This window comes from Peromyscus californicus, unplaced genomic scaffold, assembly GCF_007827085.1.
Source record: "Peromyscus californicus insignis strain IS unplaced genomic scaffold, ASM782708v3 Scaffold_9__1_contigs__length_137607984, whole genome shotgun sequence".
In the NCBI taxonomy this organism is placed as follows: Eukaryota; Metazoa; Chordata; class Mammalia; order Rodentia; family Cricetidae; genus Peromyscus; species Peromyscus californicus.
In genome coordinates this window covers 106,753,435-106,771,623 of record NW_026294617.1, presented here as the reverse complement: position 1 = coordinate 106,771,623, position 18,189 = coordinate 106,753,435, and the positions used below count along the sequence as shown (strand labels likewise).

At 46.9% G+C, this 18,189-nt stretch overlaps 1 protein-coding gene across 1 annotated transcript in view; it reads right to left on the bottom strand.

The window, feature by feature from the left end:
• The window catches only part of Elovl6 (ELOVL fatty acid elongase 6), a 108,530-nt gene extending 102,734 nt beyond the window's left edge, over positions 1 to 5,796 (bottom strand). The window contains exons 1-2 of the mRNA XM_052730360.1: positions 5,668 to 5,796; positions 5,394 to 5,514 (exon numbers count right to left, since the gene is read on the bottom strand). Of these exons, the coding sequence (XP_052586320.1) occupies positions 5,394 to 5,482 (89 nt within the window). The 5' untranslated portion in view covers positions 5,483 to 5,514; positions 5,668 to 5,796. The remainder of the gene's footprint in view (positions 1 to 5,393; positions 5,515 to 5,667) is intronic.
• Positions 5,797 to 18,189: the final 12,393 nt, after the last annotated feature.

The following is an 18,189-nucleotide window of genomic DNA, read 5'->3' as shown; positions in this document are numbered from 1 at the left end:
ACAAAAAATATAGTAGACCCCAATTATTGCTGTTCCCCCCCCCCCCCCCACACACACACACACACAGGGTTGTCTAAAAGAATCAGAAGTAGTGGCTGGATGGTGGTGGCACACACCTTTAATCCCAGCGCTTAGGAAGCGGAGGCAGGCGGATGCCTGTGAGTTCAAGGCCAGCCTGGTCTATAGTTAGTTCCAGGACAGCCAATAAGTACTACACAAAGAAACCTCATCTCGAGAAAAGGAAAAAAAAAAAAAAAAAAAGAATGATTAGTAGTATGGGTAACTTTTCTATGTACATGTCTGAGTTCACCTAACAAAGATACTGGGAAACAAATGGGAGCTGGCAGATCTGAATGCATGGACGAGCAAAGGGAAGTGCCGAGGCAAGCTTAATAGACTGCTGACTGACTCCTATCAATAAAAAGTTCACCCATCCATATGTGAAAGATTAAATAAATCACCAAGGAAGTTATTTTGGAAAACTAATTTCAGAAAGTACATGGACCTAACATATTCCAGATCACTGACACAGATCATCTTCATTTTACTTTGCTGGCTAATGACTAACTGGGGGCATTATTTCTTCTGCAGTGTTTGAAGGCCTCCTTCCCTCATGTAGTTTTTCTCGGGTTGAGCCCTCTTTCAAGGAAATACATAACTGTTGGATATGCAGTGGGTTGACTTTGGGGTTCAATTCTAGTGTGTACCATGACACCTTTAGAATCAGCAATGAGAAGGCAACCAGCAATTTTCCAAAAACAAAACACCTCCAACTGCACAAGAAGCCTTGTGCAAAAATAAACAAACAACAACAAAAAACAAACAAAAACCCCTTCATCCCCACATACTAACTAACACAAACATACAGGTAGATAAGAGACTAATAACCAAGTAATCTATCTGTGTTAAGCTGGCTTTCATCCCTGAAACCCTGAACAAGGAAAGACCTGATTATTTGAAAGTTCAGGTCAAAGTTCCCACACAGCCTTTTATTACTTCCTGTGTTCTCTTCCCTATAAAAGTGAGAGCCTTACCCCTCTTATCACATATGACATCTAAACACACACACACACACACACACACACACACACACACACACACACACACACGCGCACACACGCACGCACGCACGCACGCACGTGCACTGAAGTTCACTGGAAAGGCTATATCATATCAGTTCCTTAAAAGTCCCCAGTTACCATGAGCTATGATCCTCCAAAATACGAGGCAGCTACAGACAGAGTTCAATACGGACACAGTATTTTCCTAGGCAGTCAACCCAAATCACACTTCCTGTAATGTCAATAATCACTCATGGTTTTCCAGCACTTTCCTCAGATGTATACAGCAAGTCACATGGAAAAATTCTAGAACAATTCAAAGCCGTTCTCTCTACAGGAAAAAACACCCACAGCTATCCATTTGAAAAAATGTAAACAGCTAGCACAGTTTATACCGTTCTGGAACCCTGACATGCTGTGTCTCATTACTTTATAGACTTCATATACAGAAGAACATAGACGTGCAAAGTCAGTTTTCCCCCTTCAGTAAAAATAAAAATGTTTCCTCTGCTGGACAGCATTTCATTCTAAAACTTCGTCTCATAACCCTAGAATACAGAACAGAAAATGTGAAAAAAAACAATAAAAGCCTTCAAGAAATCACCACAGGAGGAGAGGAGAAAGTCAGAAAAACATACAAAGCACTCAAAGCTGGTCATGTGGAGGATGCCAGGAGAGGGGGAGGGTTTCATGAGTTTCTAGGCAAGCCCTTTGATGACATCACCCCACATACATAATGTTACAGCAGTCAGCACAGGCCTCCTGCTTTCCTATTGGTGAACACCGTGTCAGCCGACATCAGAAGATAATCATCATTGGCCAGACAATTACAACCGGAGCAACTAGCATCCACGGTCATTAGCACCGACCTGGCAGGCTGCAGGCAGGGAGAAGGCACAGCCGGCTTTCCTTCTCAATGAAGTTTATGTCTCCTTTCCAGCCTTTCCGTGGACGACAAGGACAGCTTGGGGGACTCTGCTCCCTAGCCAGCACCATTTACCAACTGAGTCAGCTATTAGTGAGCACAACAGGTAAAGGCCAGGCAGCTCATAAAAGAACAAAATGTTTCTCTGTCGACGCTGTTGACTCAAGGGCCTTTCAGTCTAAAACTGCAACTCAAAATGTTATTTGGAGCCAAAAAGCAGGCATTTTTCTCTACCTCATGTTAGAAAGGGCACCAGATAATATTACTCAGGATATTTTTAATTGGGTAATATTTTCAAGTTATGACATGGGGTGATTTTTCCAGGGGAATACATACTTCCTACTTTGCACTGAAATTGCCATTCCAGTCTATTCTATAGATATGAAACTATTTGTTCCAAAAATAAAGTCTACAATATTTCGTATCTAGGCCAGTAAGTATCAGGCTAAACATTCAAAGCAGCAATAAACCTCATGAGTTTTCTCAGTCCAGCCCTTAAGTTTACACATAAACCACTCTAAAACCTGGGGCCCCAATCTTTGAAGGGATGCTGAGGTAAGCATTATAGGGTGAGTTTTACCAATCCCTTATTTTGAGCCCTCCTAAAGGATGCTAGTTAGTACATTCAGACTACTGCACTGCAAGGCACCATACCTAGCTTCCCCGGTCCCCTACCCCAGTCTTCCGGATGCTCTTGCAGTTCACTCAGGAGAGATACGGTTACAATTAGCAGGCTTTGTTTAGACTAGGTCTAACAGATTTTTAAAAACTGCTACAAATCACTTCTCTAAAGACAGAAGCCTCTCTACCTGTTTTTCCTCCAGAAGCTATTTCAAAGCATTCTAAGTGACCAGGTCAAGTTAAAATGAGCCTTCATGATTTTCCAGCCATCAATGCTCCTCTCTAAGTCTTTATAACAGCACTCTCTCCTCAGGACATGAGAAAAAAATCATTTTGTTCAAGACGTTCTGGTTCTTGGGGGTTCTCTTGAGCAGGTGGAAGAGGCTTCGAAGGAAAACTAGTGAGGTAGAAGGGGAAAGCGATGAGGATCAGCAAAGAAGGGCATACATTCTATATAGTGTGACTAGAGAGCAGGGTTCAAAACCCAAAAAGGCAAGCATGCTCCAGGCGGCATGGATACTATGGGCAGGTACTGCTGGCGGCAAAATGCGCATTTTCATCACAGGACTTTGCAAGCATCTTCCATGAATAAAGCGCACTGCTAAGTGCTTTGCAGAATGGGGGATGGGGGGTGGGCAGAACCTTGCCCTCATTGGCCCATGATTGTCTACTAGAAGCCACAGGCACATATGTAAATAGCCACCTCTTTAAAAAAAAAAAAAAAAAAAAAAAAAGACAGGAAAAAGGGACTGTTCAAGAGCTAAGAAACATCAGTCAGATTAACAGCAGAAAAGAAACTGTTGATGTGGGTCATTTTCAATCCCAAGAGGGCTAAGGACCTGTCCGGTTCTGACAAGAGTGGCTGTCACTTATTGGGTGTCCACAGAAAGAGGCGGGAAATGGCCCTGGGGCCGGCACAGGAAGTAGCCTGGGGCGGGGGCGGGGAGGGGGCAACAAATAGAGACAGTATTCACCACGGTGGTGCAAGAAAGGTCGGACAGTGAGTGCCATGCTCCTGCAAAGGCTGGGATTTCTGAAAGGCAGGCCCAAGTAGGATGCAGCAAGCGAGTGCTAACACACGTTGGGAAATGGGACCAGCGGGCCACTGGAGGAGGAGGCAGGCAGGCTAGAGCAGAGCCCCAAGGGACGGCGACACACGGCCTTAGAGAATTCTAGGCTAGAAGCCCCAGGCTAAGGAGCTGTTCTCGGGCCACCGCCCCCCCCAAACCCCTGGCGGGAGGAGGAAGTGCACCTCTAGGACCCTTGAACGCCGGCACGAAGGGGCTGGGCTTCTTGCTGCGCCCTGGCCTCCCTAGAGCCGCCCCCTTACGGGGAGATCGAGACTCCCGGGGTGCCGTCACCCTCCAGATCCAGGCCCGCAGCCTCGGCCTCGGCGTCCCGGAGGACGCCAGCGACAGCATCAAGCCAGCTCGGGGGCTCGGGCCTCCGGCGGGCAGCCGCCATGCCGCAGCCCAAGCCGCGCGCCCCGGAGCCAGGCTCCGCCCGGCCGCCGCCGTAAACCGCCCCAAGGGCCCAACTCGCAGGCTGAAGGCCAAGGGTGGGCGCGAAGGGGCGGGAGCCGCGAACCGTGGGCCGGACGGAGGAAATCCATCTCCCGGCCTCCGCCGCCCGCACCCCCGCCGGCTGCTGCCACCACCCGCTCCAGTCCCGGGCGCGCCAGCGTCTCCGGTTTCCCATTGAAGATGAATGGAGGGAGGGAAGGCAGGTCGCGAGCGCCCTCGCACGCGGCAGCGGAACCTCCCCCGAGCCCGGAAGCCCCCCGAGGGCCAGCCACTGCGCAGCCGGGGGATCGCAGGGCTTGCACGGAACGGGGAGGGAAGCGTCTCCACCACAGCCCCGTCTGCGGGGGAAGGAGGGACCTCCCTTGTTAAATATTGCAAGGTGACACTGGATCGCCTCCCACTCAGGGTTTTTTTTTTTTTTTTTTTCAAAAGACTGACAGAGGGAACACAGTAAACAAGATGTTCTCTCAGATTCCAAGTTCTGGGAAAGGACCCCCCCCCCCCCCCCAAGACTGCCTGCCTGGCAAGACCTTCCTAGTACCCAAACTCCGGCCGCTCCGCACTGAGAAGTGTCCAAAAGGCGTTTCCTTTACACAGAAACTTAATAATGGCGTGGCTCCACTTGCTCGGGTTCATTCATTTTTATTGCGGTTTTCATTGTCCCCTCTTCCCCCGATGTCTTTAAGAAACCGGAAAGTAATCGGAGTGGGGAAGGGGTCCTGGACCCCAGGCATCTACAGCTGGGGGCGGCAGTCAGGGGAGGGCAGCGAAGTGAGAGGACTACAAGGAGAAAGGAAGGACACGAGGGATGGGGAGAGGGAGAGGACCAGAGAGAGGTGGGTTGGAGAGGGTTAAAGGCAGCGGAGACCGGGTCCTCCCTCCACTGCCTTGCACGCTCCAGTTGCTGGAGACCAAGCAAAACCCCCAAATCTAGGCGAAAGCCGGGAGACAGCACAGGTGGGGTATCTGGATTGTAGCATGCGTCTGTCTCCCTTGTCCCCCGTATACCATTCCAGGCACACACATTCTATGGTCTACGTTATATAATCTACACAAAGATGCCCGCGTGGTCGCGGCTCAGACAGGGCACCCCCAAACTGCACGCTTCATGCAGCCTCAGACTCCTGCAGACATGAGACTCGAGTACTCCTCGATCTGCTTGCTGGCTGCGGCCGTCAATCCACCGCTCCGCTCACGCTCTCATCGGGAATACCGACATTTATGCACTCCCGGGAACAGTATCACGCGAAAAGCATCACCTACCAGTTTTCCTGCATCCACTGGATGGCTTCATTCTCGTTGAACTGCTTTTCGAATTCATATTCTTGTAAAGTCAACACTGACATGTTCATTGGGGCTGATCTTCGGAGTCGCTACGTGTTCTCTATACAAAATAAAAAAATCTGTAAAGAGCCTTTTATTTTGAGTGCTCTCCTGTCTGCTTCCCCCACCCACCCCCCTAGGTAGTGCCCCGCCGTCAGTCTCCTTGGCGGATCTCTCTCCCGGCCTCTCAGCTACATCCAGGGTTGAGCATTGCCTGCGCCTCGGCTCCCAGCTCCTGGCTCAGGGGCTCTCCTCCCGGCGTCCGCATCCACTGTAGGAGGAAATGAATGCCTTGCGGTCTTAGTGCCCGCACGTTTGTCCATCACGCTTTTTACTCGTCTACAGGGAAATCTCCTCCCCCTCGTGCGATCGGGAAAATTAACCCTTTGCGCGAGAGGGCGCAGAAGAGCAAGACCTCCCCTCGCCCTGGGGGACAGTTTTGTTTACCAAAAGGTGATTGGAGGAGTGGAGGAAGGGCGCCGAGAGGGAGGAAGTAGCCTGGAGGTCATCCACAAGCCCATTCGCAACCTCGTGGGCCGCCCTGTCTGGCCTTTGAATGAAGTTCAGCGTGCAAGGCGCAGCTGGGAGACGCGTGGACCCGAAAGCTGGACGAGTAAACAATTGGGAAATAGTAAAACCTGCCAGGTCTCTCGCATGAGAACTCCTGGCAAATGAACGTGAGGATCACTTTTAAGGCGAGCGCGCCTCCCCGACCCCGCAGCACCCTTTGAGACCACCTTCACCCGACAACTTGGGCGTGTTCTCATTTTGACCGCAGGACCCGGTGGCCCTCGGACCCTTTAGGTCACATGCAAACGACGGGATGCTGAAGATGAGGACCTGGGAAGTCAAGGTTGACTAGGAGGTGGAAGTGGAAGAGCCAAGAAGAGTTAGATGGAGGGTTTGGGTACCTGGGGGCGTGCGGGGGCGGGGGGGGGGTATTAGCGAACAAAGGAGGGAAGGAATTTGAGAATTTGGTATTATTCTACTGGTCTAAAGCCAAAACTTTATCTGTATGCTTTGCTTTATTCTTGTGCACCTAGGAAGTACAGATTAATATAGGAGAGGTGATGAGTATCATGCTGATCCCTCTGAACACGCATCACACAGAAACATCGTTTTAACCTTACCTTTCCTATATACCCCTCTTATTTTCCTGGGACACAGTATTTCCTATTCCTAAAAGAGCGAACGAAGTGAGAGACAATGAAGTACCTAGTAATATAATATTTGGATCCAACCATAAACAAAAGGTAGTGATCAGCAACCTATTAGTTTAATTTTTTAATGTTTTTGGTTTTTCGAGACAGGATTTCTCTTTGTGGCCCTGCTGTCGTGAAACTTGCTCAGTAGTCCAGACTGGCTTTGAACTCAGAAATCCGCTTGCCTCTGCCTCGGGAGTTCAGGGATTAAAGGCATGCGCCACCATGGCCCAGCTAACAACCTATTAATATCTTCTGTGATGTGCATTTCCTCACCTACCAACTAGTGGGAAGAGAAGGCTCTTCATCCAAATGTAGAATAGAAACTTCTAGCCTTTGAAAGAGGGAACTGGAAGAAAAATCTCTGTAAATAAGGAAGGTATTTTTTTAACCAGATTTTTTTTTTTTTTTTTTTTTTTGGTTTGGCCTCGAATTCACAGAGATCCGCCTGCCTCTGCCTCCCGAATGCTGGGATTAAAGGCGTGTGCCACCACCGCCCAGCAGGACCTCTGGAAGAGTAGTCAGTGCTCTTATCCTCTGAAACATCTCTCCAGCCCGGAAGGTATTTAAAAAAAAAAAAAAAAAAAAAAAAGAAAGAAAGCTGGGTGGTGGTGCACGCCTTTAATCCCAGCACCCAGGAGGCAGAGGCAAGAGGATCTCTGTGGGTTCCACGCCAGCCTGATCTACAGAGCAGTTCCAAGGCAGCCAGGGCTACACAGAAATTCTGTCTCAAAAACAACAGCAAAAAGAGTTGGTCTCTCCTTGCCAATTATCTCAGCGTGACATTGGAGGCTGAGGCAAGAAGATTGGTGCAATTTAAGGTCAGTCTGTGCCTCAGAGTGACACCCCTCCCCGTCTCAAAAAAAAAAAGGAAGAAGAAGGGAAAAAGCTAGGTGTTGTGGAGCATACCCTTACTCCCCAATACTCTCTGGAGTCAGAGGCACATGGGTCTTCGTGAGTTTGAGACTAGCCTGGTCTAATAATGAGTTCCGGGTCAGGTCAGCCAGGGATACAGAGTGAGACCTTGTCTTTCAAAAAAACAAAACAAAATAATGATTTTTTTTTTTTTTAATGTGCAAGGTGGGGTTGGGAAAATGGCTCAGCATGAGGACCTGAGTTCAGATTCCCAGATCCTACAAAAAGCTGACCAGAGTAGCATGTACCTGTAAGGCTACCCTTGGCAGCTGAGAGAGGAGGATTCTGGTACTTGCTTGGCCAGCCAGCCAAGCTTAAAGTGGGAGCTTGAAGATCAGTAAGAGATCTGTCTCTAAAAGGACAATGGAGAAGTCTTGAAGAATGATATCCTTGAGTCAACCTCTGGCCTCCACATGCACCTGCTCATCTGCATAGGGAAGCAGCCCCACCTACACACACACACACACACACACACTTTTTTTTATTAAAAAAATAAGGCCTGCATGCTTATAGTTCCAACATTTGGAAAGTAGAAGCAGGAGAATCAGGAGTTCAAGGTCATCTTTGGCTAAGTAGCAAACTCCAGGCTATTTTGGGCCATATGAGACCCTACCCCCAACACTCCCCCCCAAAAAAATAAATAAAGAGTTTAAATCCAGTAGAGTTCTACATCAATCATAGGGTTAGACTAGTTAGTGATTAGCATTAATATGTAAAGTGACACTCCCAAAGATTCCATGTGTAGATTTTGCTTATCTCTTCGGGTAGAGATTGTCCTTCTGGAGTGCTATGTCATGTCAGTCCCAGTGACTTTGAAAGTAAAGCCTGAGCCAAAACACATGGCAAAATTAGGCTGAAAGGTGGGAGTAGCTAATAAAAAAAAGACTTTAGCATAATGCTTGGGCCTGTGAGCAATCATGCAAGTGTGTGAAGTGAAAGAATGATTGATTTAAGTGATAAGACCAGAAGGGTGGGGAAAGGAATGGGAGCCAACCTTGGCAACCTTCACTTGTAATCCCAGCCCCAGGGAAGCAGAGGCAAGATCCCTGCTGGTTGGAGCCAGCTTGGGCTACATGGAGAATGTCAGACCAGCAAGGCTTACATAATGCAGTGGTTTGAACAAGAATGTCCCCATAGGTTTAGCCATTTGAATACTTAATTTGGTCCCCAGTTGGTGGTGCTGCTTAGGGAATTTGAGGAGGCATGGGGGAAGTGTGCCACTGGAGAGTTTAAGGATTTCTGTGCCCTTTCAAGTTCTCTTTGCCTTCTGCTTGAGTTGGATGATGTGAACTCGGCTGCCAGCAGCTGCCTGCTGCCATTTTGATTTTCTAGAGCAGAAATACAGATTTCTGTATTAAACAGTGTACTGTGCAGAACCGGGAGTACCAGTGTCAACCCAGAAGGCCTCACTGAGAAAAGAACTTGGAGCTGAGACTTCACTAACATAGAGCCCACTTATCTCACAGAGATCGAGTGCAAAAGCCCTGAAGTCCAAAGTGAGTTTGCGCCGGGCCGTGGTGGCGCACGCCTTGCCTTTAATCCCAGCACTCGGGAGGCAGAGCCAGGCTGATCTCTGTTGAGTTCGAGGCCAGCCTGGTCTACAGAGCGAGTTCCAGGAAAGGCACAAAGCTACACAGAGAAACCCTGTCTCGAAAAACCAAAAAAAAAAAAGATCTGGTATTGTTTTAATTTTTGTTTTTAGACTGGTATAATTCAAGTGCCCAAACTTGCCTTGAAATTATGATCCTCCTAACCAGGTGGTGATGACACACACCTCCATGGCCAGCTTGGTCTACATAGAGAGTTCCAGGACAGCCAGAGCTACATAGAGAAACTCTAGAAAAACAATTAACAAGCCGGGCAGTGGTGGCCCACACCTTTAGTCCCAGCACTCGGGAGGCAGATCCAGATGGATCTCTATGAGTTCAAGGCCAGCCTAGTCTACAGAGGAGTGAGATCCAGGATAGGCATTAAAGCTACACAGAGAAACCCTGTCTCGAAAAAAAAAAAAATTGTATATTGAACTTGGTGATGGTAGTGCATGCCTTTAATCCCAGTAGGAGGTAGAGGCAGGCAGATCTCTGCGTTCAAGGCCAGCCTGGTCTACAGAGCAAATTCCAGGACAGCCAAGTCTACACAGAGCAACTCTGTCTCGAAAAACAAAAAACACTAACAAACAAAAAAATGTTAAACTTTGCTATTATTGTCGAGCGTACGTTCACGGTGGGTGTGTGTGTGCGCGTGCGTGCATAGCTGTGCCTTGGTAGGTGTGTGGAGGTCAGCTTTGTGGACTCAGTTCCTTCTACCTTTACCTGGGTTCCAGGAACTGAAGTTGGGTGGTCAGGCTGGAATAATGAATGCCTTTACCCACGGAGCCATCCTGACAACCTGTGGACTTGTTCTGAAAGACAGATTCACACACACACACACACACACAAAACTGTTCCACAGAGGATTTAGAATTTAGTGTCATCCTGATTACAGACCTAGCTTTCTGACCTTAGAGAAAATTAAATGGATTCTTTAATTTCCATCCCTGTGCATAGAACAGCAGATTGTAGATTTGTAGAGGGATGGTGTTGATGCTAGCCCAGAGTTTGTCTAGCATACACATGCATTTTAATGGACATACATTGCTTCTGGGAACCTCTAACGGTGACTTAATTTTTTTTTTTTTTTAGACTGTTTTCTTTAAACCAAGCTGGACCACTTGACGTCTATCCCTGAGCATCAAAGGCTTTGCCTCCTTTGTGAGTTTTCTTCCCTGGCAGCCTCTGCTTGGAATCCCCTTCCCTCCCAACTCCACCTCCCACTTCTGCCTGTAAATTCAGTCCACTTTGTGGGTTCCTATGAGGTACCCTCTACTTAATGCCTTTTCTGTTCTTTCTTTTGTCTCCTAAACTTTTGAAAACTTTGTTGGCATGGCTCTCCCTGACCAGAGTCCAGTTGTCATGGCTCTTAGCTCACCTGTCCCGTGTAGTACATTAGAGATAATGACTTTCTGATTGGGATATTCTCTAAAGATGCCACGACAGTTTTCTATGGCCAAGCTAAACAATAGCAGAAAGAAATTAGCCAAAGAGGGCTGGAGAGATGGCTCACTCAGAGGTTAAGAGCACTGTCTGCTCTTCCAGAGGTCCTGAGTTCAATTCCCAGCAACCACATGGTGGCTCACAACTGATGCCCTCTTCTGGCGTACGGCAGACTTACAGAAAGAATACTGTTTATATAATAAATAAAAATAAATCTTTAAAAAAAAAAAAAAGAAATTAGCCAAAGATAAATGGATCTAAGTAGGGCCTGCAGAGTGGGAGATATGGTAGGAAACCATGGGTGAACGACTCTAGAACAGGCCCAAGCATAGCAAACACGGCGCCCGCCAGTCTTGCCCTCTCCCCTCCCCTCTCCCTCCCCATCTCCCCTCCCCTCTCCCTTACTTAGATTACATTCCTAAAGCTAGCCCCCAAGGTCCATTCCCTCATTCAGTCTCTTCCTCTCGCCTCACTAAAACTCCAAGGTCCAATTAACAAAAACACAAAGGTCCACTATCAAAATTTGTTATGTGGCTACATTGGCTAACAGACCCGGTCAGGACTTACCAACTCGCCCTAGCACACACTTTCTGCTTCTCTCCTTTAAATCCACTCGAGACACCTGCTGCTGTCTTTGCTCAATCCAGAGGCAGCCCACCCCCCATGCACACACACTTGTTGCTCTGGGGGTGGTATATGTCCTTTGTGCTGAGAATTTGCTGTGTCCTGTGCTGATTCTGAGGCCCCTTTTAATGGGTATATGCAGAAGGTGAAGGGTCCCGAAGGTCAGTGAAGAGAGGACCAAACAGTATTTTGAAAGTATCGTCTCTGATTACAGGACTCAGTAAAGACAGTGGCATCAGTTTGTGGCTGAATAAGCATTTACTGGGCAGATGTTCTCACAGACAGACTTTTTGTGTCAGGGCGCTGTGGCCTTTGTGCAAGGTTCTAAACACAGTGACAGTTCTCATTCACAAACGTTTGCGAGAAGGCTCCTTTGTTTCATGACCTGCCTTCTGTTCGGTTACTTCTGTTAGAACTTGACACAAGTGACTCCATTTTGCTTCATACCACTTTCACACCACAAATTTGGCAGCTAAACCTGGTAAAAATTCTGGAACCTCCAAGTCTGAGCTCAAGGGTCAGCAGGGAGGTTTCCCTCTGGAGACTGTGCTAGAGAACCGTCCCATGCCTGACTCCTGACATTTGATGACTGCCAGCAATCTGGCATTCCTTGTCTTCTAGTTCCCATCTGTCACCACCTTCAGATCACCCTCTCCGTCTCTGCGGACCATTTTCTCCTATCCCTTATAATCTCGTTCTTGTTGGATTAGTAGTGTCCCACTGTCATTCTTACTGGAGTTACATCCACGATGACCCTTATTTTAAACAAGGCCACATTCTGAGGCCCTTGTAAAAAAACTACACAACCCAGCCCAACAGTTATCGCTGCCCAGGGGCCTTCCTTTCATAGATATGATTTCTTCGTAGAAACGATTCCAGTATCGTTCTGGTAGGTGAAACACAGAAGCCCAGGGCTACTGAGCGTTCTTAAGAACCCTCAACTCTTCAGTTGTAAAGTCAGACCCTCCACTGCTCATGACTCCCCTCTTCTTTCTCCTGTTCAGTGAATATGCATGTTGAACCCCAAAGAGGCAACTCCACTAACGTCAGACCATTGAACATAGTCTACCTGTGTTCCTTTCCAAATCCTGTTGTCTCAGAGACCATTGGCCAACTGGACATTTGTAAAGAGGACATTTTTTTAATAGAGGTCTTTTTTTTCTTTTCCTTTCTTTCTTTCTTTCTTTCTTATTTATTGTTTGTTTATTTGTTTACTTTTGGAGACAGGGTTTCTTTGTGTAGTCTTGGCTGTCTTGGAACTCACTCTGTAGACCAGGCTGGCCCAGACTCAGAGATCTGCCTATCCGTGTTCCATGCCTGGCTAAGAGGGTTTCTTTTATAATCTGTGGAGGGCTGGGAAAAGTCCCTGTTACCCTGAAGTAGTTTCTACATCTGATTTAACTCTGGGATTGTGATTGCTACAAGCAGGCTTATTGGATGCCACAAAAATTTTGCTAGAGAGTAAGATATTTTTATTTTATTTTATTTTGGTTTTTCAAGACAGGGTTTTTCTGTGTAGTTTTGGTGCCTGTCCTGGAACTCGTAGACCAGGATGGCCTTGAACTTACAGAAATCCGCTTGCCTCTGCCTTCCGAGTGCTGGGATTAAAGGCGTACACCACTATGCCCAGCTGAGAGTAAGATATTTTTAACACACATGGCAAGGAACTAGATGTCTCAAATAAATAAAAAGTTTCCGTAAATGGATAAGAAATTTGTATCTTCCCAACGAATAAGAGAAAAGCTTTATCAGGGTCTCACATGAGATAATCAGTAGATAAAGAAAATACATGTTAACAGAAATAATAAATATCCATTATATGTCTCATATAATATACCTTATACATTGACTTTAAACATATTATTTAAACCTTTTTTATAACAACTTCATGAGAGTAAACATTTTTAAAGATTTTTATTTTATTTTATGTGTTTGAACATTTTTCATGCAGGTGTGTACATGTATCACATGTGTGCACATGCACCACATATGTGCCTGGTGCCCAGGGAGGTCATAAGAGGGTGTTGGATCCCCTGGAACCAGAGTTATGGATGGTTGTGAGCTGACACATTGTTTCTGGGAACCGAACCCGGGACCTTTGCAAGAACAGTAAGTGCTCTTTACTGCAAGCCATCTCTCCAGCCCCCAGAGAAGCCTTTTTATTTCCATTTAGTAGGTGAGAAGGCAAGCTTGAACATAGTAAGGATGTTGTCCAGTTTTCTACCTGCTTGGGTCAAGCTTCTAATCCTGATTTGTTTCTCAGGCCTCCAGCCTCATTGTGTGATATGTTTTGAATGTGTAACAAAGGTTCCTGTGTTAGAAACTTAATCCTGGGGGGGGGGGGGTGCTGAGCAGTGAGGGAGCCTGTAAGAGGCAAGGCCTGTTGGATTAGATTGTGGGGGCATCATGATGGAGGGGATTAGTGTTGGCCGTGTGGAGCGACTTCGTTTCCCAGAATGGGGTTAACAAGCTGAGCCTACCTCCCACGCCTAGCCCTTTCTTCAAGAGGCTGTTTCCACGTCTGCTTTTCCACCACGTTACAACCAGAAGGCTCCGAGAGGGGCTGCCTGGACCTGAACTTGGAGTGATGTCAAGTTTCTGGTCTCCTCCCCCCTCCCTTCTTTCCTCTGTCCCCTTTTGTTGCTGTTGCTGTTGAAGCAAGATTTGGCTGCGTAGCTGGGGCTGACCTCAAACTCTCAGTCCTCCTGCCTCAGCCTTCCAGATGGTGACATTACAATTGTGTGTCACCCTGCCCAGACAAACTTTTCTTTGTAAAAGTACCTGCTCCATTACTTAGTTATAAAGCTGGGGATGTAGTTCAGTTGGTAGAGTGGCTACCTGGTAAGGTAGGTTTAAAGGAGAAATGTCCCCTACTGTCCCCCACAGTCCCAGACATTTGAATACTTGGTCACAAGTTGGTGGTCCTGTTTGGAGGGAAGTTTAGGAAGTGCAGCCTTGCTGAAGGAAGGACATCCCAGGGGTGGGGGTGGGGGTTGGGGGGGGGCAGGCTTTGAGACTTAAAACCTCAACCCACTTCCAGTTTGCTCTCTCTGCTTCATGCTTGTATTTGACAGGAAGCTGTTAGCTTCCTGTTTCTGTCATGGTGCCTACTTCTTGCAGCCACGCCTCCCCAGCATGATGGACTCATCTCTCGGGAACTATCAGCTAAAATAAACTCTTTCTCACATAAACGTTGGTCATAGTGTTTTATCACAGCAACAGGAAAGTAACTAATGCACCTAGCATCTATAAAGCCTAGGGTTTGATCCCCAACACTGCATCAGAGCAGGTGTGGTGGTGCAGACCTGCAATCCCGGTACGAGATAGAGGCAAGAGGATCAGAAGTTCAAGGTCATCCCTGTATATCTAGCAGATTCAAGGCCAACTTGAACTACATAGGGACTGTCTCAAAAATAAATAAATAAAAACACACAACAATAACAACAAAAAACTTATATAGTTTACTATATGTAGATTACACATACATATACATACACATACATTGGGAATGGTAGCGGCATGAACTTTACAATAGTAGCTACTGTGCAGACTAAATGGGAGCATCATGCCCTGGTGTCCAGTGCTCAGGCTAGCAAATAATCGACATAGCAAACTCTCAATGAGACTGGATCCTAATTACTACAGTCCTGCTCCATATACATTGTTAGAGACGCAGTTGAACCTGTCCTAAAAGATAATGGAGTTTGCTTTCACAGTTCTTCGACAGAGTGCCTAGTATAAGCAACTGAACAGGTAGCAAGATTTCCTTTAGCTCATGGTCAAGGATTGGGTGTATGGCTACTTGGTCCCATATGCTTGTCCAGAGTGACAGGGCTGTGAGAGTGTGTGATGTGACACCACAGAAGACAAGAAGAAGAAAGGGAATGATAGGAAGATGCCCAGGACAAGATACCCAAGAACCTGCCCCCAGTGAACGGCATATATCAGTTGGGCCCTACCTCCTAACTTCCCAGAAGAGCACCACTTGCTGGGAGCTGAACCCCAACACCTCATATCTAAACCCTGGCAATCATATCATCAAGTTTCCTTATTGATTTTTGACTGAGGTAAATATAAAATGTATTATGGAAATTGGAGTGGGAACAGCTAGGTAAAATGATGCTCACATGTAAACAATAGGTACCGTAAAATTTAGTCAAAAGTGTCAAGTGTTAAACAGTATGAAATTGGATGTGGGAGCTGAAGAAAAGACTCAGGTGAAAGAGAACTTGCTGAGCAAGCATCAGAACCTGAGTTCTGATCCAAGCATCTGTGTAAAATTCCAGTGTGTGTGTGTGGGGGGGGGGGCGCTGAGGGGTGTAGACACAAAAGAATTGCTGTGGCTTGCTGCCTACCTGCCTAGCTGAAGACTCAGTTAGAGACCCTACCTCAAAGGAAGATTAGAGAGTAACAGAGTAGTGTCACATACGTACACAAGCACACACACACACACACACACACACACACACACACACACACACACGAGGGGAGAATAGATTTAAAGAATTTTATCATGGACAACAAAATCCAACCATATACTGTGTACAAGAGACCCAGTTTGATGTTAATAATAGGCAATAGATGGAAAGTGAATGATAGAGGTCACCGAAATGGCTCGGGTAGTCAGGGCAACTGCTGCTAAGCCCAGTGATCTGAGTTTGGTCCCAAGGCCCCACATGGTAGAAGGAGAGAGCCAACTCCTGAAGGTGTCCTTTGATGGCTGCATGTACACTGTGGCACATGTTCACTAAATAAGAACCTGAAAGGTAGAAGATGCTCCATTTTTAGGAGAGAACATAGGTGGCTATATTTATATGAGCTAAAATGAGCTTCAAATCAAAGTGGACTAGAAGGGTTGGTGAGATGGCTGCGTGAATAAAGGCACTTGCTGCCAAGCCTGGCGACCTGTGTTGAACCAAATCCTGCAAGTTGTCCTTTGATCTCTGCATGCATGCCATGGCACATGAGGATACACACACAGACACACACCAGACACACACACACACACACACACACACACACACACACACACACACACACATACACATAGAATAAATAATTGTAAACAGAAGTTGGTTGATTAAAAAAACTTACTAGAGCCAGGCAGTGGTGGTGCACGCCTTTAATCCCAGCACTCGGGAGGAAGAGGCAGGCAGATCTCTGTGAGTTGAAGGCCAGCCTGGTCTACAGAGCTTGTCCAGGACAGGCTCCAAAGCTACAGAGAAACCCTGTCTCGAAAAACCACCACCAACAACAAAAACAAACCAACCAACCAAACAAAAAACGTACCAGAGACCCAAGATTGTCATTAACTAGTGATAGTGGATCCAGCTGATTGGTTTGATATAACACTTACAAACACATATGAGCCTAGACTGGAGCACCTAAACGTAAAACAGATGAAGGACACGAGGAAACATCATAGAAACATGAAGAACAAAGAGTAGGTGACTTCAGTACCCCACTTCCTGGGACAGTTAGATCATTCAGACCGAACACGGGGATGCTGGATTCAAATCTCACTTTAGACCAGATGTAATTTTCCATCACAGCTGTAGAGTCCATGTTCCACTCTAGCAGGGATCAGACATTCTCAAGCACAGGCCCAATGCTGGGCCAGAAAACAAGCCTCAACAAACCCAACAAGATTAAAATCACCCCAGGTAGTGTTTCTAGCCACATTGTTATGAAGTCAATAACAGAAAGAATCTTAGGGAATTCACAAACATTGTGTGTGTGTGTGTGTGTGTGTGTGTGTGTGTGTGTGTGTGTGTGTGCATGATAGACTGTTACCCCTAGGGCCACAATGAACAAAAGAACATGAGATGAAATTAAGCTGTGGCCCGACATGGCATACTTATTTGCAGTAAACTTTGTAAGCAGAATCAGTATGCTCTCAAGTAGCTATGAAAAGCAGAGTGGGGTGGGGTGGAGAGGTGGCTCAGTGGTTAAGACACTTAAAGTTCTTGCAGAGGACCCAGGTTCAATTCCCAGCACCCACCCCAGATGGCTCACATCTACCTGTGTCTCCAGTTCCAGGGGAGGACACCCTCTGGGCTTCTCAGGCATCTTACATGCGTGTGGAAGACATAAACTCATGCAAGCAGACCCAGACACAAATAGAAATAAATGGGTCTTAAAAAAGAGAGAAAGGAAAGCAGAGTGCACAGTAAATATATAATCCAGTAACTGTTGTCTGCCATCATTACAAAGTCCTGGGTGCTCATATGACTGCCAGTGCAGTGAAGCAGTTGATACTCCAAGTCCTGAGTAACACAGTGAGCTCTGAGCTGGATGGCTACCCATGGTAGAGGGAGGGCCAGGCTTTCTCAGGCTGCAGTTTGCATTGTAAATATCCCCATCTGACATGGCTAAAAGTTCGGGCCATAGAGGGGCAGCAGGAGTGGCAGAACCTTTAAGAGAGGGGGCCTTGTGGGAGGCCTTCAGAGCCCTTGGCGGGATTACAGGCGTGTGCCACCATGCTCAGCGTTCATTATACTCTTACAAGACCACCTGTCCAGGAGTCCATCACTGATGGAGACATTATGATGTTTCTACGTGCACAAGGCTGTGTACCAAACATCTGGTGCATTCTCCTTATCTAGTGGATGATTTTCACTGTATCAACAAGCTTTCCAGAGCTGGGACAAACTAGGGAAAGTCAACAGAAAAGAGGAAAACTGGATTTGGGCTTACTGTTGCAGACTTTTTAGTCTGTGGTCACTTGGCTCTGTTGCTTCTGGGCCTGAAGCGAGACAGAAAACGTCATGGTTGAGGAAGGTGTGGAGGAGAAAGACTCTCTGCTCATGGCAGCCAGAGCAGTAGAGTGAGAAAGGAAGGAGCAGGGCACAAAATACAGGCCTCAGAGGCACACCCCACCGACTTCTTCCCTAGGCCCATCTGCCCGACAGCTTGGGCTCTGCTTCTTCCCAAAAGCACAACCATTTAGGAACCAAACCTAAA